Genomic DNA, 23,630 nt, shown 5'->3' with positions numbered 1-23,630 from the left:
ACACTGGTTGTGAGATTGCTATATCCTATATCTAATATCTATATCCTATATCCACTAGTTATCAAACCACAAGTTGTAGCTTCACTTGAAAATGAGGTGTCAACCACTCCCAACAAGCATTCCTGTAATTTCTCATTTAAATTGGCTTGATAGTAAATGTTAAACCACAAGTTTACTCATTCCAGTAGAATACAGCTCTGTTATTGTCAGTTTTAATGTGCTTCAGATGTCCAAGTCAGAGCTGCTAAATCTGCTCTATATCTATCGTATTCCATTTTCACATAACAGAGAAAGATGAAAACCATCAATCCATCTCCATAAAGACCAAATTGTGCTTCTACTATTGCTGAACTCAGAAGGAGGTGCATCTCCAATAGATAAGTTGTTGAGAGACAGGTTAATTGTACATCGGGTTAGGTGTAATTTTCTTCTCAGCTGAGTTGCTCCCATCTGCCTCAAGCCCAGTCTGAAAGCTATGCAGTTCTGTACTCAGCCTGCTTAAGGTTTATAATAAAAACAAAGGCTATGAACTCAGGTATTCCTAATGCGGACTCGCTCTCATAATCATCTCTTTCCATTCTTTCGGCTTCCTCTTTCAATTAGCAAATGCTGCCACAACATCAACTATCTTCACATCAGTTCTTTCTCAACATCCTCATTTATTATTAATTCTACTTCTACACTCTCTCCCTTTCTCTCAAAACATCTTGCTTCACCTGTTCAAGTGATTTATCTTTCAATTTCATCTGAAATGCCACTTCTCAAATTTCTCTCAACACTTTTACATCCTCGCTCTCCCACTCTGAACCCTCTATGATATCCTCCACTATTCATTCCTCACAAATGCCAATTTTCAGAAGTTCAACAACATCTCTCTCACATATCCCCACATTCTCTTCTTGCCATTAACTCCCTCAATTCAACAAAATCAGGTTGCACCCTGAGAAAAACAATTAGTTCAACAAGAAAGCCAAGTGTCTTGGAAGGGAGATGGTTAAAAGACTAGAAAATGGGTAATTGCAAGGGTAGGTGGCTAAAGGAAGTTCCTAACATTGAAACAATGAGAATTAAAAGCAACATAAACAAAGAAAAATCTGCAGATGCTGCAATCCAAGCAACACACACAAAATGCTGGAGGAACTCAGCAGGCTAGGCAGCATTCATGGAAAAGAGTAAACAGTCAACATTTCCAGCTGTTTGGCAACAGTCAATTTGGGAAGAGCAAGATTCCAAAGTAGGAAAAAGAAAAATTTAAAGAGTTTAATTATGTTGACTGGATAATAAATATTAGGTGGACAAATTAATGAGTATGAAAACTTCCCCACTAAGAACTCAAAAGTATTCTGTTTGCATTATCATGTTTTTATAAGAGTATTTGCCATATAGCATTATATTGTATACTTTCTAACTTACGTTGTAATGCACCTCATGCTAAATGTCAATTTTATGGAACATATTTTATTATGTGTTAATTTATTTATTGTAATATTCCTTTATACTATGTATAAGATTTATATGCACTGTGTTGTGTACATTGGTCTGGAGGAACATTGCTTTGTTTGGCAGTACACATGCATACAGATAAATGAAAATATACTTGAATTTCAACTTAATCTTGATCAATAATGGTTAAAAAGGGAGATTGTAAAACACTTACAGCAGCATAATTAAGGCAAGTACAATACTTTTATCAACATTGTTGTATCGAGCAAACCTTCAGCAATATTTATTATCGCAAACTTCTGGGCCAACATTTGCCTATGTGCTTTATTTTACACCTGCAACCACCAGGAAACATATTATTTTTACATCTAAACTTAAAGGACATTTGAAATGCTACTCACTTCTCTTCACTAGAGTCTACAAAGATTGTCCTTCACCCACTGCATCCATGCCAACCAACAAACATTCATTCATATTAGTGATATTTTATTCTCCCAACTCCCCCAAACTCTTAACACTCACCAACATACAGTGGCCAACTCACACACATTATGGGAGGAAACCACACCACCCACAGCACGTCCACGGGTTCAAAGCTGAAATGTATAAATTCCACACAGACTGCACCAGATGTGAGGATTTAACACAGATCCCTGGAGCTGTGAAGCAGCAGCCCAACAATCTGTGCTATTGTGCTTCCCTAAAAGCCCTACTCCATATAAAGCCCAGTTCAGAAACTGAAACATGAAGGTAGAACATAGAGCATAGAAGAATACAGCACAGGAACAGGCCATTTGGCCCAAAATGTTGTGAAGAACCAGCTAAAAAGCAAATCAAAAACACCCAAACGCTAATCCCTCCTACCTACAGGTTGTCCATATCTCTCCATCCATGTGCCCATCCAGATGTTTCTTAAAAACTTCTAATGTATTTGCCTCTACCACCATACTTACGACTTAGACAGATTAGGAGAAGGAGCAAGAAAATGGCAAATGAAATACAACGCTGGAAAATGCATGATCACGAACTTCAGTAGCAGAAATAAATATGCAGACTTTATTTTCTAAATGTGGAGAAAATCCAAAAATCTGAAATGCAAAGGAATTTGGGAGTCCTTGTACAGAACACCCTAAAGATTAACTTGCAGGTTGAGTTGGTGGTGAGGAAGGCAAATGCAATGTTAGCATTCATTTCAAGAGGTCTTGAATACAAGAGCAGGGATGTGATGCTGAGGCTTTATTGGGTACTTGTGGGGCCTCACCTTCAGTATTGTGAACAGTTTTGGGCTTCTCATCTAAGAAAAGACGTGCTGACATTGGAGAGGGTCAGAGGCAATTCACAAGGATGATTCCGGGAATTAAAGGGTTATCATACGAGGAACGCTTGATGGTTCTGGGTCTGCACTTGCTGGAATTTAGAAGGTGTTTGGCGGGGGGGGGGGATCTCACTGAAACCTTTTGAATGTTAAAAGGCCTATAGATAGAGTAGATGTGGAAAGGATGTTTCCAATAAGAACATAAGAAATAAGAGCAGCAGTAGGCCATCCAGCCCCTTCAATAAGATCATGGCTGACCTGGCCACAGACTCATCTCCACCTGCCTACTTTTACACCATAACCCTTAATTTCCCCTACTCTGCAAAAATCTATCCAACCTTGTCTTAAATATATTTACTGAGGTAGCCTCCACTGCTTCATTGGACAGAGAATTCTACAGATTCACTACTCTCTGGGAAAAGTAGTTCCTCCTCATATCAGTCTTAAATCCACTCCCCTGAATCTTGAGGCTACGTCCCCTAGTTCTATTCTCACTTACCAGTGGAAATAACTTTCCTGCCTCTACCTTATATATCCCTTTCAAAATTTGATGTTTCTATAAGATTTCCTCTAATTCTGAATTCCAGCGAGTACAGTCCCAGGTGACTCAATCTCTCCTCATAATCTAACCCCCTCATCTCTGGAATCAACCAGGTGAAACTCCTCTGCACCGCCTCCAAATCCAATCTATCCTTCCTCAAGTAAGGAGACCAGAACTGCATGCACACAGTACTCCAGGCGTGCTCACCAGTACCGTGCACAGTTGCCGCATAACCTCCCTGTTCTTAAATCTAATCCCTCTAGCAATGAAAGCCATCATCCTATTTGCTTTTATGATAGCCTGCTGCACCTGCAAACCAACCTTTTGTGATTCATGCACAAGCACTCCCAAGTCCCTCTGCACAGCAGCATGCTGCAATTTTTTACCATTTAAATAATAATCTGATCTTCCATTTTTCCTTCTAAAATGGATAACCTTGCATTTACCAACACTGTACTCCATCTACCAGATCCTTGCCCATTCACTTAACCTATCTATATCTCTTTGTACACTCTCCATATCTTCTGCAATTTGCTTTTTCACTCAATTTAGAGTCATCAGCAAACTTAGATGCACTACACTCAGTCCCCTCTTCCAGGTCGTTAACGTATATCATGAACAGTTGCTGGCCCAGCCACGACCCCTGCGGCACTCTGCTCACCACTGAATGCCAACCAGAGTAACACCCATATATCCCAACTGCCTTCTTTCTATTGGTTAAACAATCCTCTATCCACGCTAATACATCACCTCCAACTTAACCTATGAAGACACATAGTCCTCTTTTATTGTCATTTAGTAATGCATGCATTAAGAAATGATACAGTATTTCCTCCAGTGTGATATCACAAAACACAGGACCAAGACTGAAAAAACTGACAAATCCACATAATTATAACATATAGTTACAACAGTGCAACAATACCATAACTTGATGAAGAAGTCCATGAGCACAGTAAAAGTTCAAAGTCTCTCAAATGTCCCACATCTCACGCAGACAGGAGAAGAAAGAAAAACTCTCCCTGCCATGCCAACCACAGTCCGACTCCGAGTCATCCGAAAACTTCGAGCTCTGATCAGCTCTCCGGCACTGAGTACTGAGCGCCATCTCTGTCCAAACGATTCGACCTCAACCTCGGTGGCCAACAGCAGGCAAAGCCAGGGATTTTGAGGCCTACTACCCTCCGAAAGATTCCCGACCACGCAGTAATGACAGCAGCCAACGAGCGTTTCAGAAATTTCTCCAGATGTTCCTCTGTGCTTTCACGTCCATTCTCCATCAAATCAGAACTGTCCATGACCCCTATTTAACAGATACGATATCATTTTTCACTGGAGGGCTGTGCACGCACAGGCATGCTGCTCTCTCTCCTCCCGCCTTTCTAGGATACTTTATGTATCCTTATCTTGTGGATGTCTTTTATGTGGCACCTTATCAAATGCCTTCTGGAAATCCAAGTAAATAATGTCCATCTGTTCACCTCTATCCACTGCACTTGTTATATCCTTAGGGAACTCCAGTAAGTGTGTCAAACAGACCTGCCTTTGCTGAGTCCATGCTGTGTCTGCCTGATGGATCCATTTCTTTCCAGATGCCTCACTACTTCAAGCAATTTTCCCAACTACAGATGTTAAACTAACTGGTATGTAGTTACCTGTCTTTTGCCTGCACCCTTTTTTGAACAGTGGTGTGACATTCACCATCTTCCAATCTGCCTGGACCTGCCCAGAGTTCAGAGAATTTAGGTAAATTATCACCAAAGTCTCTATTGTAACTTCTGCCATTTCTTTTAGTACCCTGGGACACATTCTATCAGGACCAGGGGACTTACCTATCTTCAAGCCCACAGCTTGTTCAGCATTACCTCTTTAGTAATAGCTATTGTATCAAGGTCCTCACCTCCCATCACATCCATAACATCTCTCTTTGGCATGTTAGACATGTCCTCCACTGTGAAGACCGACAGAAAATAGACATTCAAAGCCTCAGCAATTTCCTCATTATCCAATATCAATTCCCCCTTCTTGTTCTCCAAGGAACCTAAGTTCACTTTAGCCACCCTTTTCCACTTTACATAATTATAAAAACTTCTACCATCTGTTTTTATATTTTGTGCTAGTTTATTTACATAATCTATCTTCCCTTCCTTTATTGCTCGCTTAGGGATTGTTTATTGCTTTTTGAAGTTTACTCAATCTTCCAGTTTCCCACTACTCTTGGCAACTTTGTATGAACAAGCTATTAGTCTGATGTCTTATTTTATTTCCTTAGTTACCCAAGGCTGGCTCTTTCCTCCCCTTACTGTCCTCGCTTTTAATTGGAATATACTCTTGTTGAGCACCGTGGAAAAAATCTCTTTGAAAGTCTTCCACTGTTCTTCAACCATCTTATCGTATAGCCTGTGCTCCCAGTCTCATCATCATCATTATCAGGTGCCATGCCCAATTTGAGCTTTGACTGCCATGGCCCACACACTCCTGTTTTGGAATTTCAGTTCCAGTTCTTTGGCTGCTGTCTCCATCATCATTAGTCTTTGCCTTCCTTTTGCTTTCTTCCCTTCAATCTTTCCCATAATTACCGTGCATTCTAACTCCTCTTTCCTAATCACATGTCCAATTAAGTTATGTTGCCTTTTCATGATCTCATACATTATTTCTCTTTTTGTGCTTGCTCTGTTCATGAATCCTCGTTAGATATTCGTTTTGTCCATGACATTCTTTGCATCCTCCTCAAAAACCACATCTCTGCTGCTTCAATTCATTTCTTCATGTTACTAGATATTGTCCAACACTCTGATCCATACAACATAACTGGATAAACGTAACATTTCAGTACTCTGAGGCAGGTTGTCAGGCCTAGTTTAGTATTGGTCAGTATACTCTTCATTCTCGTAAAGGTGTCTTTTTCTTCTTTTGATGCAACACAGATGCAATTATGAAGTCCTCCTCATGACTGCTTCGACCAACTGGATTCACCCAATCTACATGCAAGTTAAGGTCCCCCATGATAACTGCTGTTCCATTCTTACATGCCTCAAATGTTTCTCTGTTTATTGGCTGTGCCACTATAATGTTATTATTCGGTGGCCAATAGGCAACTCCCACTAGTGATTTTTTCCCCTTTACTATTATTCCTAATATCTACCCAGATGGATTCAACATTCTGCTCCTTAGATCTTACATCATCTCTCACTATCGTCCTGATCTCATCTTTAATTAAGAGAACTATCCCACCTCCCTTACCTTCCTGCCTTTCCCTCCATATTACCTGATATCCTTGGATATTTAATTCCCAATCCTCTCCACCCTGCAACCACATCTCTGGAATGCCCACTAAATCATACCCCTTTGTACTGACTTGTGTTGCAAGTTCACTGACCTTGTTGCGAGTACTACAGGCATTCAAATAAAATGCCCTTACACTCATTGTGCTTTAAAAATCTTGAAATCTTTTACTCTTTTGCACTTGACTTTTCTTCACTCCACTCTTACCGTTCTCTTTTTATATCTTTTGCTTTTACAGACAGACATACTTTATTGATCCTGAGGGAAATTGAGTTTCATTACAGTTGCACCAACCAAGAATAGAGTATAAATATAGCAATATAAAACCATAAATAATTAAATAATAGTATGTAAATTATGCCAGATGGAAATAAGTCCAGGACCAGCCTATTGGCTCAGGGTGTCTGACCCTCCAAGGGAGGAGTTGTAAAGTTTGATAGCCACAGGCAGGAATGACTTATGAGTCTCTGGCTGGATGTACTCTTATGCCCAACCAGTACATTATGTAGTGGATGAGAGACATTGTTCGAGATGGCATGCAACTTGGACTGCATCCTCTTTTCAGACACCACCGCCAGAGAGTCCAGTTCCATCCCCACAACATCACTGGCCTTACGAATGAGTTTGTTGATTCTGTTGGTGTCTGCTACCCTCAGCCTGCTGCCCCAGCAAACAACAGCAAACATGATAGCATTGGCCACCACAGACTCGTAGAACATCCTCAGCATCGTCCAACAGATGTTAAAGGACCGCAGTCTCCTCAGCAAATATTTATTTTGATCCACACTTCTCTTTTTCACTTTATCCATACTTCTATCATTTGTTGAACCCAATCCCCTACTATTCAGTTTAAAGTCCTATCCACAGCCCGAGTTATGCAATTCGCTAGAATACAGGTCCCATCATGGTTCAGGTGGAGCTCGTCCCATTGGTACAGCTCCCTCCTTCTGCATTACTGGTGCCAATTTCCCATGAATTCAAACCCACTTCTCCTACACTAATCCTTGAGCCATGCATTTAACCCTGTAACCTACTTGACCCTATGCCAATTTAAAAAATGGCTCAGGTAGTAATCCAGAGATTACCACCTTTTTGGTACTGCTTTTTAATTTAGTCCCTAGCTGCTCAAATTCCCTCAGCAGAACCTCTTTCCTCATCCTTCCTATGTCACTGGTACCCACATGGACTATGACAACTTGATCTTTCCTCTCCCATGCAAATTCCTCTGCAGGTTAGATAAGATGTCCCAAACCCGGGCACTAGGCAGGCAACACAACCTTCAGCATGCTCGATCCTCGCAACATTGAACTCTGTCTATTCCTCTGACCATTCTATCCCCACTTACCACATTTCTCTTCTCTCCCCACTCTTGAATGTCTCCCTGAACTACAATGCCACAGTTAGGTTGTTCATCCTTCCTATAGCCCCCACTCTCATCCACATAGGGAGCAAGAATCTGAAACCTGTTGGACAAGCTCAAGGGCTGAGGCTCCTCCAGCACTGTCTCTTGGATCTCACGACCCACCTCACTCACAGTCACACCCTCCTGTCCCTGACTGGTCAGCAAGTCTAGAACAAGAGAGCACAGCCTCAGGATAGAGGGGTGTCCATTTAAAACAGAGATGCAGAGAAATTGCTTTAGCCAGAGGGTGGTGAACTTGTGCAATTTGTTGCAACACGTAGCTGTGGAGACCAGGTCGTTGGGTATATTTAAGGCAGAGATTAATAGGTTCTTGATTGAACACGGCATCAAAGTTATCAGGGAGAAGGCCAAGGAATGTGGTTGAGGTGGGGGAAAAGCCTCTGACTATCCACACGATCAATGCTTCTCATCATCTTATACATCTCTATCAGGTCACCTCTCATCCTCCATTGCTCCAAGGAGAAAAGGCCGAGTTCACTCAACCTGTCTTCATAAGGCATGCTTCCCAATCCAGGGAACATCCTTATAAATCTCCTCTGCACCCTTCTATGGTTTCCACATCCTTCCTGTAATGAGGCGACCAGAGCTGAGCACAGTACTCCAAGTGGGGTCTGACCCGGGTCCTATATAGCTGCAACATTACCTCTCGGCTCCTAAATTCAATTCCACAATTGATGAAGGCCAATACACTGTATTCCTTCTTAACCACAGAGGCAACATGCGCAGCTGCTTTGAGCATCCTAAGGACTCGGACCCCAAGATCCCTCTGATCCTCCACACTGCCAAGAGTCTTACCATTAATACTATATTAATACTATATTCTGCCATCATATTTGACCTACCTTGATATTTACTTTTGATGTATGTATAGAATGCATACATGTACGTAGTATGTAATCCTACTTGCCAAGGACTTTTCATGGCCCCTCCTGACTTCTCGAATTCTCTTCTTTCGTTCTTTTTTGGCTTCTTTATACTCAAGTGCTTTGTTTGATCCTGACTTCTGAGGTTTAACATAATTTTCCTTTTTCTTCTTGACTAAATTCATTATCTTGCTGGACATCCAAGGTTCAATTATCTTTCCACCCCCATCTTTGCTTCTAACAGATAGCTACCTTTACTGTACTCAGTGCCAATGATCTTTAAATAGCCTCCACATCTGATATGGACTTGCCAGAGAAAAGGTGTCCCAATTACATCTTCTTAGTTACTGCCTACTGCCCTTGTAATTTGTCCTACTCCGTTTAAAAACTCTTCCACAAGGACTAAACCTATCTTTATCTATAGCTATCCTGAAAGGTAAGGAGTTGTGGTGACCATTCCCTAACTATTCATCCACTAAAAAGTCAGTCACCTGGCCAGAATCATTATCCAAAACCAAGTCCAGTAAGGCCCCTCCTCTTATAGGACTGTCCACATAGATGCAATATAGACAGCCACACTGCTCAGAGGAAATAAATAAGCTTCTACACGACTGCATCAATTCAGGTGATCGCTCCATATCACAGCGACCAAACAAAATGAGTATGCTACTGTTGTCACAGATTTCATCAGTAAATGTGTCAAGGACTGTGTCCCAAAGAGGACATTCAGGTGTTCCCTGATTGAAAACCATGGATGAGCAGAGAGATCCATTCCTTAATGAAGTCCAGGTCTGAGGCCTTCAAACCTTGACCCTAATCTAGGTACAGCTTCATAAAGCTATCAGGGGTGCCAAGAGACAATACCAGATCAATATAGAGTCTCAGACAAGCTGCCAGTTATGGCAAGGTTTGCATGCTATAATATACTATAAAGCAAAGTCAGACAGCCCTTTCCAAGACACACTTTTAACAGAAAATCAATGAAGTGACACCATCTGCCCCAGCAGCCTCTGACACACCTTCATTCAGTCACCAACACAGATGCAAAATCATTCTTTCTGAGTGCTCCTCAGAAAGCAACTTGCCTGAATAGTGTCTTCGGCCATGTCCTCGGATCCTGTGTGATTTAGCTGTCGGGTGTATTCACAGAAATCCTTAACCTCCCCGAGGATCCTAACAGCTTTGGAAGACTATTATCATCCCAGTGCCAATTAAAAATAAGGTAACATGCCTTAATGACAGCCTCGTAGTAGATCTCACATCGATCATCAACTTCAGTCTCAGTTCTGATGTAGGATCTCAAGCTGAAAGCTCCACCATCCTTTCCCTCCACTGATGCTGCTCAATCCTCGGAGTTCCTCCAGCAGTTTGTTTTTTTTTCCCAATATTCCAGTAACTAAAGTTACTTGTGTCTTAATACAGAATTTCCCTTTAGAATACATTTTTATACATTAAAAGCCATCCCCTGTAATTTTTATTTCTCTAAATATCAATAATACTTTCTCAAAGCAAGGGTGGTCTAGTTTTACAACACTTTTTGGTGACCTCCAATTTGGTATAAGACTAAACCCACAACACCTGAAGGACACTTGTGATATCCAGTTTCTTGGCTACTATTGACAGGCTTCACCATTTATTAATTTTTGGTAAAGTACATAAATTCTACTGCTTTATAATTTTGCACAAACTTCTACAGGAACAATTAAATTGTGCAACATCACATTAATAAATGTGTTATGTTGTTATAAAACTGTACAAATGTGTGATTCATCTTCCACTAGAGTGCAAATATTAGTGCACTAATGTACATCGTTGATTTAAGTAGATAATTTTCGTATTGCATAGATTGCTCTATTTGTATTATATGACACAATGGATAAGCCTTTTTTACTGAAAGCTTGTAATTAGTCATTATCCTTTACTGAAGGTCTTCTTTTTGAAGAGGAATTAATAAACAAGCTGGTAGATAATTAGAGAACAGTGCAATAAAATTTTGCTTTTTCTGAATCCCAGTAGTTCACCATTTGGCTTTCTGGGTATCGTTCCATTTAACACACAAAATTCATTGTTCCTGTATCTTTTAAAACTAGATTAGTTTGGGACGTTGTTCTCTTATTCTTTTAAAACTTTAAATGAGAATTGCAATGGGATAGGAACCTAAGTGCCAAAACAAATAATGGAACAGTTGTGGAAAAAGATGTTGTTAAGTCTACATATAAAATCAGGAATCAAGAGCTCAAGCATGGTGGGACTAATATTTTGAGCTGCATATATTTCAATGCAAGGAGTATTAAAGGAAAGGCATTTGAACTTAGGGGCATGGATCAGCATGTGGAATTATGACATTGTGGCCCTTAGTGACTCTTGGTTGCCGACGGCCTGTGACTGACAGCTTAATGTTCCAGAGTTCCATTGTTTTTGATGAGGGATAGAGTGGGAGGGATTACAAGGACAGGGGTGGCATTACTAGTCAAGGAAAATGTCACAATAATGATCAGTCAGGACAGACTGGAGAGTTCGTCTAATGAGACTTCATGGATAGAACTGAGGAATAAGAAAGGCATGACCATGTTAATGGCATTATATTATTGACTACCCAGAACTCCGCAGGATTTAGAGAAGCATACTGGAAAATGATAGGTCTGGTCCTTGGGTTGAGATTCTAAATTGGAGAAAGGCCAATTTTTCTGGTATCAGAAAGGATCTGCATGTGCGGATTGGGACAGGTTGTTTTCTGGCAAAGTACTTGGTAAATGGGAGGATTTCAAAAGTGAAATGTTGACAATACAGAGTTTGCAAATTCCTTTCAGAATAAACAGGCAAGGGTAACAGTTTTAAGGAACCAATGTTTTCAATAGATATTGAGGCCCTGGTTAACAAAAAGATGGACATGCATGGCAGGTCTAGGCAAGCAGGAACAAATGAAGTACTTGAGCATAAGAAATGTAAGAGAACACTTAAGGAGGAAATTAGTACAGCGAAAAGAAGGCATGAGCTTGCTTTAGCAGACAAGAATCCCAAGGGATTCTACAGATATATTAAGAGCAAAATGATAGCAAAAGACAAAATTGGTCTTCTGGAAGATCTGAGTGCTAATCTATCAATGGAGCTGACAGAGATGGGGTAGACTGCAAGTGGATTTTTTCCATCTGTATTTTGTCGCGAGGCAATGCAGCAGCAAGGCCATGTACCGTATACAGATTTATAGAGGAGGAGGTATTTACTTTCTTAAAGCAAATAAGGGTGGATAAATCTCCAGGGCTTGACAACGCATTCCCTTAGACCCTGTGGGAGGCTAGTGCAGAAATTGCAGGGGCCCTAGCGGAGATACTTAAAACATCCTTGGCTATGAGTGAGATGCCGAAGGATTGGAGGATAGCTATAGTTGTTGCGTTGTTTGTGAAAGGCTCTAAAACTAAGCCAAGAAATTATATGCCAGTGAGCCCGATGTTAGTGGTGGGAAAGTTACTGGAAGGTATTCTAAGGGACCACTTATATAAATATTTGGATAGACAGGGACTGATTAGGGTTAGTTAACATGGCTTTGTGCATGGTAAGTCATGTCTGTCCAATCTGATAAGAGTTTTTCAAGGAAGTTACCAGGAAAGTTGATCAGGGCAAGGCAGTGGGTGCTGTCTACATGGACTTAAACAAGGTCTTTGACAAGGTCCCATATAGTAGGTAGGCCAAAAACGTTCAGTCACTTGGCATTCAAGATGAGGTAGTAAATAGGATCAGGACTAGGATTGCCAGACAGCTTTTTCCCTGAGGCTGTGAGGCTAATGAAAACCTTGCCACCATCAAGGACTCATTTCTAGGCTCTTTACTGTTTAACTGTCCTGCACTTTACAACATGCATTTTGAATTACATTTAATTAACTTATTTGGAGTATAAAATTTTGGTTTACATGCTGTGAGTGATATATGTTATGTGGGTGCACTGTGGCCTGAAGGAATGTTGTTTCATTTGGTTGTATATATTTGACAAGGTCCCACATGAGAGGTTGGTCAATAAGGTTCAGTCGCTTGTCATTCAGGATGAGATAGTAAATAGGATTAGACATTGGCTTTGTGGGAGAAGCCAGAGAGTGGTAGTAGAGGGTTGCCTTTCTGACTGGATGCCTGGGACTAGTGCTGTGCTTTGTTGCTTGTCATCTAGATCTGGATGATAATGTAGTTAATCGGATCAGCAAAATTTGCGGATGACACCAAAATTGGGGGTGCAATGGACAGTGAGAAAGGCTACCACGTCTTGCAGAGGGATCTGCCTCAGCTAGAAAAATGGGCAGAAAGCTGACAGATGGAATTTAATGCAGACAAATACGAGGTTTTGCACTTTGGTAGGACCAACCAGGACTTACACAGCAGATGGTAAGGCACTGAGGAGTGTGGTAGAACAAAGGGATCTGGGAATACAGTTACATAATTTATTGAAAGTGGCATCACAGGTAGATAGCGTCGTAAAGAAGGCTTTCGGCCCTTTGGCATCATAAATCAATGTATTGAGTACAGAAGATGGGATGTTATGTTGAAGTTCTAATTGATGTTGAAGTTGGTGAGGCCTAATTTGGAGTATTGTGTGCAGTGTTAGTCACCCACCCACTGGGAAGATGTAAACAAGGTTGAAAGAGTCCAGAGAAAATTTACAAGGATGTTGCCCAATGTGGAAGACTTAAGCTATAAGGAAAGACTAAATAAATTGGGACTGTATTCTTAAGAGTGTAGAAGATTGAGAGGAGATTTGATAGAGGTATACAAAATTATGAGGGGTATGGATAGGGTAAGTGCAAGCAGATTTTTCCACTGAGATAGAATGGGATTACAAACAGAGGTCATGGGTTAAGGGTGAAAGATGAGAACTTTAAAGGGAACATGAGGGGAAATTTTTTCACTCAGAGGGTCGTGAGAGTATGGAATGAGCTGCCAGCACAAATGGTGCATGCAAGCTCAATTTCAATGTTTAAGAGAAGATTGGATAGGTGCATGGATAGTAGGGATATGGAGGGCGATGGTCCAAGTACAGATTGATGTGAGTAGGTAGCTTAAATATTTTGGCATGGGCTAGATGGGTCAAAGGGCCTGTTTCTGTGCTGTACTTCTCTATGACTCTATATGTACAGTCGATGACAATAAACTTTATACTTCATACTTTATTGTCGCCAAACAATTGATACTAGAACGTACAATCATCACAGCAATATTTGACTCTGCGCTTCGCACTCTCTGGATTACAAATACTAAATATTAAAAATATTGAAAATAGTTAAAATTAGTAAATATTAAAAATTTAAATTATAAATCATAAATAGAAAATAGAAAAATGGGAAGTAAGGTAGTGCAAAAAAACTGAGAGGCAGGTCCAGATATTTGGAGGGTATGGCCCAGATCCGTTCAGCAGTCTTATCACAGTTGGAAAGAAGCTGTTCCCAAATCTGACCATACGAGTCTTCAAGCTCCTGAGCCTTCTCCCGGAGGGAAGAGGGACGAAAAGTGTGTTGGCTGGGTGGGTCGTGTCCTTGATTATCCTGGCAGCACTGCTCCGACAGCGTGCGGTGTAAAGTGAGTCCACGGACGGAAGATTGGTTTGTGTGATGTGCTGCGCCGTGTTCACGATCTTCTGCAGCTTCTTTTGGTCTTGGACAGGACAACTTCCATACCAGGTTGTGATGCACCCTAGAAGAATGCTTTCTACGGTGCATCTACGAAAATTAGTGAGGGTTTTAGGGGACAGGCCAAATTTCTTTAGTTTTCTCAGGAAGTAAAGGCACTGGTGGGCCTTCTTGGCAGTGAACTCTGCTTGGTTGGACCAAGTCAGATCATTTGTGATATTGACCCCGAGGAACTTAAAGCTTTTGATCTGTTCCACTTGCGCACCACCAATGTAAATTGGGTTGTGCGGTCCGTTACTCCTTCTGAAGTCAACAACCAATTCCTTCATCTTGCTGACATTGAGGGATAGGTTATTGTCTTCGCACCATGCCACCAGGTTCTTAATTTCCTCTCTGTACTCAAACTCATCATTACCCGAAATACGGCCTATAATTGTTGTGTCATCAGCAAACTTACATATTGAGTTTGATGGAAACTTGGCTACACAATCATGGGTGTACAGTGAGTACAGCAGGGGGCTGAGTACACAGCCTTGTGGGGCACCGGTGCTCAGAGTGATTGTACAGGAGAGCTTGTCCCCTATTTTTACAGCCTGGGTCCTGTCTGTGAGGAAGTTGAAGATCCAGCTGCAGATCTGAGTGCTAAGGCCACGGTTCCGGAGCTTGAACTTGAACTTAGTGGAACGAGCTGCCAGGGCAACTGGTGGATGTGGGGTTGAAATTTGGATAGATACATGGATGGGAGTACGGTGGTTTTTGGTTCTGGTACAGATCAATGGAACTAGGCAGGGTAATGGGTCAGCACAGACTAGATAGGCTGAAGGGCCTGTTTCTGTGCTGTAGTGTTCTGTGACTCTATGTCTCAATGGGGCACTATTCCTACATTCCCTTTAATCTCACTGCAGACTTATTTCCTGCAGTTCCTTTAAACTTACTGAATGTACTGGAAAACATTATACCAATCTTTCTTATTTAAATCTTTTTTAAAAAAGTGCAAATAGAAAATGTGTGTTGGAGTATTAATTGGATTAACATCCAACAGTCCGTTAAAATTGACAGTCTGCCACCACCAGAATTCCAAGAGCATCCAATTAATGGGGTTTTACTGTATTATCTACGTGGTGATACATTGCAGAGTTCTAAGATGCTGTGGGATCCGAGTGTATTTCTTCATGACTCACGAAAGCAATTATAAAAGTACAGCAGGTAATTAGCTGTCCTCACAAACACAAGAAAATCTGCAGATGCTGGAAATCCTAGCAACATACACAAAATGCTGAAGGAACTCAGCAGGTCGGGCAGCACTATGGAAAAGAGTAAACAGGCAATATTTCGGGCTGAGACCCTTCAGACCGAAATGTCCATAGTTTATTCTGTTCCACCTAGCTACATATCAAGCTGCAACAAAGCTTTCAATTCCGTCATCCAAATCATTGACATATAACATAAAAAGAATCGATGCCAAACACAGACCCCTGTGGAACACCACTGGTCACTGACAGCCAACCAGAAAAGTCTCCATTTATTCCCACATTTTGCCTCCTGCCAATCAGCCATTGCTTTATCCACGGTAAAGTATTTCCTGCAATACCATGGGCTCATAACTTGTTAAACAGATTTAACAAGCTACAGAACAAGTTCATGCAAAAATAGGAAGGTTTTGTTTTCAATGTTTAGGACAGATCTCCTTATTTAAAAAGAGGATGTTAGTGCCCTGGAAGTAACTTAGACTGATACCTGGCGTGGGAAAGTTTGGAAAGGTTAGATTCAAATCTGCCAATGTTTAGAAGAACAAGAGGAATTGACTATGCACAAGATCCTCAGGAGTCTTCACAGTGTATGTGAAAAGAATATTTTCTCTTTCAAGAAACCTAGAACCAGAGGTCACAGTTTAAGAAAATAAGAACTGGCTGTTTTAGACAGATCAACTGAATTTTTTTCTCTCAAGAGGGCTGTGAATCTTTAGAATTGCCTTTCTCAAAAGGCAGTGGAAATAGCATTTTTGAATAGTTATGAAAAGGCATACTAGGTAAATTCCTAAAGGTGCTGTTGAAAGGTGGGAGAGCTAATGAGGACAAAAGGTCATTGGGAGCATTGGATGATTGCAATGGTGTTGAGGTTACAATGAGATCAGACATTATCTTTGAATGGTGGAGCTGCTTTGGTGATGGAGGATAGAAGGGAAGGAAGGAGTGAGGGCAAGTGGTCCATTCTTAGTTGCTGTTATATTAAAAAAAAGTACAGTTGCTAGAAGGTCAGGGACTTTAGGTTCATTCCAAGGAAGGTAAAAAACTGAGGGGTGTAAATGGACATTTAATGCTTTGGAATATTGTTAGTATTAAGAAGGTAATAAAAGTGAAATAATGAAAGGTTTAGAAAGGAATATTCAGATGAAATACTGTAAACTTTCTTAAATTGGAGGCAAAGATGACTGGGAGTATACCCCAAAAGTTATTATGGAAATTCATGTTTGTTCTTGGTATACAATATTATGATAACAATACAATAGCATTAGGTTTGACAAATTGACAATGCGAACAAAAAGTCTTCAGAATATCAAGGAGCACTTAGTGGAAATGGATTCAGTCGCCAGAAATTATTATGGGAATGAATATGAAATAATGTATTTTGGGGTAAGGCCAAAACAAAAATCACATGCATTGGTTGTATACCCAATTTAAGTGAATGCACATGTGCAGACCCTCCACTTGAAAGCCAGCTAAGCACTTAACTAGCCAAAGATTGAGACTCCATAGTGGCTGAAGTGGCCAAAGGTGGCTGAAATACCACCTTTCAGTCATGAATGCCACAGAACAGCTGAGGCAGAAGATCAAAATATAAATCAGTGAAAAGTAGCTAAATATTTGAGGCTGAAAGATTACTGAACTACCAGGATTGTACAGGGCAATAATAACAACTCTAGATAGCAAAAGCAAAGAGGCATTAAAATAGAGAACTATGCACTGTACATATTTATGCACTAGGGGTATTATAAAAAAGAGATCACCTACATCAAATTTTTGTGATTTTTCAGCTTGCTGTATAGCACAAACCAGAGTGCTGAGATCAATTTTTACATTCATGTTTTCTCCACGTAGGTGATCAATTTCTTCTTTGGATGCTTCCCATTTTAATTGTTGTTCCTGTCAAATAAAAAATATTGTAAACCGTATTTTAGTATCACACACAAAACACTGGAAGAACTCAGCAGATCAGGCAGCATCTATGGAAATGAACAAATATTCAACGCTTCAGAGAGAGACCCTTCTTCAGGGCTGAAATAAAGCAGAATACCAGAAGATTTTTTCTGAAATAAAGCAGGATACTAAAAGTTTTTTTTTTCCCTGTTATTTAAAGAGTAAAAGGGAGGTAAGAGTTGATATTGGACCACAGGAAAATGATGCAGCTGAGATAGTAATAGGGGACAAAGAAGTGACAAATGAACTTAATGGGTACTTTGCATCTGTCATCACTGTGGAAGACACTAGCAGTGTGCCAGAGGTCTGTGAGTGCCATAGATTTTACAAAGGAAAAAGTGCTAGGCATACTCGTAGGTCCTAAGGTAGATAAGTCACCTGGGCCAGATGGACTACATCCCAGACTTCTGAGAGAGATTGTTGAAGAGATAACGGATGCATTGGTCAAGAATCACTTGATTCTGGCATGGTCCCAGAGGACTGGAAGATTACAACTCTTTAAAAAGGGAGGAAGGCAAAAGAAAGGAAATTACAGGCCGGTTAGCCTAACCTCAGTGGTTGGGAAAGTGGAGGAGTATATTATTAACAATGAGGTTTTGAAGTACTTGGAGACCAATGATAAAATGAGTCAAAGTCAGCATGTTTTCTGTCAAACAAAATCTTGCCTGACAAATAACCATATAACCATATAACAATTACAGCACAGAAAAAGGCCATCTTGGCCCTTCTAGTCCGGGCCGAACTCTTCTTCACACCTAGTCCCACCGACCTGCACTCAGCCCATAACCCTCCATTCCTTTCCTGTCCATATAGTTGTCCAATTTAACTTTCAACGACAACATCAAACCTGCCTCAACCACTTCTGCTGGAAGCTCGTTCCACACAGCTACCACACAGTTCCCCCTCATGTTACCCCTAAACTTTTGCCCTTTAACTCTCAACTCATGTCCTCTTGTTTGAATCTCCCCCACTCTCAATGGAAAAAGCCTATCCACGTCAACTCTATCTATCCCCCTCATAATTTTAAATACCTCTATTAAGTCCCCCCTCAACCTTCTACATTCCAAAGAATAAAGACCCCAACTTGTTCAACCTTCCTCTGTAACTTGGGTGATGAAACCCAGGTAACATTCTAGTAAATCTTCTCTGTACTCTCTCTATTTTGTTGACATCTTTCCTATAATTCGGTGACCAAAACTGTACACAATACTCCAAATTTGGCCTCACCAATGCCATGTACAATTTCAACATTACATCCCAACTCCTATACTCAATGCTCTGATTTATAAAGGCCAGCATACCAAAAGCTTTCTTCACCACCCTATCCACATGAGATTTCACCTTCAGGGAACTATGCACCATTATTCCTAGATCCCTCTGTTCTACTGCATTCTTCAATGCCCTACCATTTACCAAGTATGTCCTAATCTGTTAAGAGTTCTTTGAGAAAGTAACAAGCAGGGTAGACAAAGGAGAGGCAGTGGATGTCATTTACTTGGATTTTCAGAATGCGTTTAATAAGGTGCCACACACGAGGCTGCTTAACAAGATAAAATCCTGTGGCGTTACAAGAAAGATACTGACATGGATAGAGGAACGGCTGACAGGCAGGAGGCAGGGTGTGGAAATAAAAGGGGCCTTTTCTGGTTAGCTCCTGGTGACTAGTGGTGTTCCTCAGGGGTCAGTATGGGAACTGCTGCTTTTCACATTGTTTGTCAATAGTGGAATTGATAGTTTTGTGCAAAGTTTGCAGATAATAGAGAGATAGATGGAGGGTGTAGGTAGTGCTGAGGAAGCAATGCGATTGCAGCAGGACTTAAGTCAAATTGGAAGAATGGGCAAAAAAGTGGCAGATGGAATACAGTGTTAGGAAATGTATGATAATGCATTTTGGTAAAAGGAACAATAGTGCAGACTATTATCTAAATGGGGAGAAAGTTCAAACATCAGAGGTGCAGAGGGACTTAGGAGTCCTCGTTCAAGACTCCCAGAAGTTGAGTCTGTGGTAGAGAAGACAAAAGCAATGTTGACATTTACTCCAAGGGGAAAAGAATATAAAAGCAAGGAGATAATACTGTCTTATAAAGGCTCAGTGTGTTGTCAACATTTTTGGGCCCTATATCTCAGAAAGGATGTATTATCATTAAAGAGAATCCAGAGAAGGTTCACGAGGATGATTTCGGGAACGAAGGGGTTAACGTATAAGGAGCATTTGGCAGCTTTAGGCCTGTACTCACTGAAATTTTGAAGAATGTTGGGGGGGGTGGAATCTCATTGAAAACTATTCAATGTTGAAAGGTCTGGATAGGGTAGATGTGGAGAGAATCTTTCCTGTGGTGGGGTTATCCAGAATTAGAGGACGCAGCCTCAAAATTGAGGGGCAACCCTTTAGAACAGAGGTAAGGAGGAATTTCTTTAGCCAGAGAGGCCAGAGAGTTGTAAACCTGTGGAATGCTCTGCCATACGCTGTGGTAGAGGCAAAGTCCATGCGTATATATAAGGCAGAAGTTGAACGTTTTCTGATCAGTCATGGCATCAAAGGATATGGCGAGAAGGCAGGTGTACAGGGTTGAGTGGGATCCGGGATCAGTCATGATGGAATAGCGGAGCATAATTAATGGGCTGAATGGCCTAATTCTGCTCCTATGTCTTATGGAAATACAAACGTAGAAAGAGGAAGTCGCCAGTTGAGGGAGGAGAAGGAGGCTAGCTAGAAAGTGATAGGTGAAGCCAGCTGGGTGGGAAAGATAAAACCCTTGGTCCATTTCTGACACCCCTTTCTTGATTTCTCTATCTCTATTGACAGTCTATTGACCGATATCTTTTATAAAACCACTGATTCTCACAGCCAGGTGAACAATTCCTCTTCCTACTATGTCACTTCTAAAAATGCCATACCCTTCTCTCAGTTTCTCCGTCTTCGCCACATCTGCTCTCAGGATGAGGCTTTTCATTCCAGAAGTAAGAGATGTCCTCCTCCTTCAAAGAAAAGGGCTTTCCTTCCTCCACCACCCACGTTGCCATCACCTGCATCTCTTACATTTTGCACACATCTGCCCTCATCCCACCCTTCTGTTGCAAGACCAGGGATAGGGTTCCTCTTGTCCTCACCTACAACCCAATTAGTCTCCGCATCCAGAACATAATTCTCCTAACTTGCACCATCTTCAATGGGATCCCACCACCACGCACATCTCTCCCTCCCCCCGCCCCCCAACTTTCACTTTCTACAATGATCACTCCCTGTGCGACTCCTGTATCCATCAACTTTCCTTCTTGGCAAGCAGAACAAGTGCTACACCTGCCCCTACACTTCCTCCATCATTCACGACGCTAAACAGTTCTTCCATGTGAGGCGACACTTCACCAGAGTCCATTGGGGTCACCTACTGCATCCGGTGCTCCTGGTGTGGCCTCCTGTGTATCGGTGAGACCTGATGTAGGTTGAGAAACTGCTTCATTGAGCACCTACACTCTGCCCACCAGAAAAAGCAGGATCTCCCGGTAGCCACCATCTCAATTCTACTTCCCATTCCCATTCCTCCATGGCCTCTTCTTCTGTCGCGATGGGGCCACACTCAGGTGAGAGAAACAATACCCTATATTCCGTCTGGATAGCCTCCAACCTGATGGCATGAACATCAATTTCTCAAACTTCCAGTAACTGCCCCATTCCTGTTTTCCTCTTTCACTTTTCTCCTTACCTACCCATTACTTCCCTCTGGTGCCCCTCCTCCTTCCTCTTCTTCCATGATCTTCTACCCTCTCGTATCAGATTTCCCATCCTCCAGCCTTTTATCATTTTCACTAATCAACTTCCCAGCTGTTTACTTCACCACTTCCTCCTCCCACTTTCACCAATCACCTAGTACTTTTTCTTCCTCTCCCCCACCTTCTTACTCTGACTTCTCATCTTTTTTTCCCAGTCCGAATGAAGGGTTTCATCTGAAAACATTGATGGTTTATTCCTTTCCATAGATGCTGCCCGACCCGCTGAGTTCCTTCAGTATCTGTGTATGTTGCTAAGGGTTGGAGAAGAAGGAATCTGATAGGAGAGGAGAGTGGATAATAGGAGAAAGGAAAGGAAGAAGAGATCCAGAAGGAAGTAATAAGCAGGTCAGAAGAGATAAAAGGGAACGGAAGAAGAGGGGAGGAGGGGAGAAAGAAAATTTACTGAAAGGACAGATCAATATTCACACCATCAGGCTGGAGACTACCCAGATGGAATACAAGGTGTTGCCCCTCCACTGATGGTGACTTCCTCTTGGCAAAAGAGATGGCAATCGACCAACATAATGGTCTGGGAATGGAAATTAAGATGTTTGGCCATTAAGAAGTTTGCTTTGCTGAAAGAGGAATCTCAAATACCTATCCATTGCAATATATACCTTAATTACTAGTCTTCCAACCTAGCAGAAATAGTATACTAACATACGTAAACAGTAGGGCAGAGATCTACATCTTGATTGCAGCAGCAATGTTAATCCATGTAACGTTGAAAGGTAATCTGGTAGACCCACTGAAAACCTACTGACATGAACACCAAGAGACACACCCTATTTCAAGTGAAATGTTAAACATCTGGTTTTAAGTGGGTTTACCACGTAACCTTTTACCACATCAATGATAAAGATCCCGAGCACCATTCTGAAGGGAAGTATACCAATGTTAACAATATTTAGATATTAACAACACAATCACAGATCTTTGCATTCTTTGAAGACCATTTAATTTCTTAGGGTCCCAAACCCAAAACGAATACAACATTTCAGATGGGAACTAATCAAAGCAAGTATTCCATTAATCTTTTTGATTAATGTTTATAGTTTTGTATCTGCATTTGATGATTTGTATAAAATAGACTAACAACCTCAATGCCCTGACACAGCCCGTCCATTATTAAGAAAATAATCATATGCAGAACTAAAGCAGTGTATTATCAAACTTGTTTATTTTACAAATATTTATCTAGTTTTCTTTTAAAAGCTTCTACCATTCAGTTCCACCACCAGGGCCCCAGACAGTCCTTCCAGGTGAGGCGACACTTCATCTGTGAGTCGGCTGGGGTGATATACTGCGTCCGGTGCTCCCGATGCGGCCTTCTATATATTGGCGAGACCCGACGCAGACTGGGAGATAGTTTCGCCGAACACCTACGCTCTGTCTACCAGAGAAAGCAGGATCTCCCAGTGGCAACACATTTTAATTCCATGTCCCATTCCCATTCTGACATGTCTATCCACAGCCTCCTCTATTGTAAAGATGAAGCCACACTCAGGTTGGAGGAACAACACCTTATATTCCGTCTGGGTAGCCTCCAGCCTGATGGCATGAACATTCACTTCTCAAACTTCCGTTAATGCCCCACCTCCCCCTCATACCCCATCCGTTATTTATTTATTTATATACACACATTCTTTTTCTCTCTCTCCTTTTTCTCCCTCCGTCCCTCTCACTATACCCCTTGCCCATCCTCTGGGCTTCCCCCCATCCCCCTTTTCTTTCTCCCTAGGCCTCCTGTCCCATGATCCTCTCATATCCCTTTTGCCAATCAACTGTCCAGCTCTTGGCTCCATCCCTCCCCCTCCTGTCTTCTCCTATCATTTTGGATCTCCCCTCCCCCTTCCACTTTCAAATCTCTTACTAGCTCTTCTTTCAGTTAGTCCTGACGAAGGGTCTCGGCCCGAAACGTGGACTGTACCTCTTCCTAGAGATGCTGCCTGGCCTGCTGCGTTCACCAGCAACTTTTATGTGTGTTGCTTGAAATTCCAGCATCTGCAGATTTCCTCGTGTTTGCAGTTCCATCACCACTACTGGCGTAAATTCAAATACTAATAAGTGACTCATTAGCAACGCTTATCAATTATTTCACTTAAAAAAATCTTTCCAACAGCAAATGCTTCCACATTGTCTAAGGCCTTGACACCCTCCTTAAAGTCAGCCATATTATCTTA

The 23,630-nt window shown here is 41.4% G+C and overlaps 1 protein-coding gene across 1 annotated transcript in view; it reads right to left on the bottom strand.

Moving 5' to 3' along the window:
* LOC134349574 (paramyosin) overlaps nt 1-23,630 on the bottom strand; it is a 674,039-nt gene that overhangs the window by 632,173 nt on the left and 18,236 nt on the right. Inside the window, exon 3 of the mRNA XM_063054149.1 lies at nt 17,491-17,622. Coding sequence (XP_062910219.1) covers nt 17,491-17,622 — 132 coding nt within the window. The remainder of the gene's footprint in view (nt 1-17,490; nt 17,623-23,630) is intronic.

This window comes from Mobula hypostoma, chromosome 1 (genome assembly GCF_963921235.1).
Source record: "Mobula hypostoma chromosome 1, sMobHyp1.1, whole genome shotgun sequence".
Classification (NCBI taxonomy): Eukaryota; Metazoa; Chordata; class Chondrichthyes; order Myliobatiformes; family Myliobatidae; genus Mobula; species Mobula hypostoma.
Note: the sequence above shows the minus strand (reverse complement) of the source record. Positions and strands in the feature narration are given on the sequence as shown.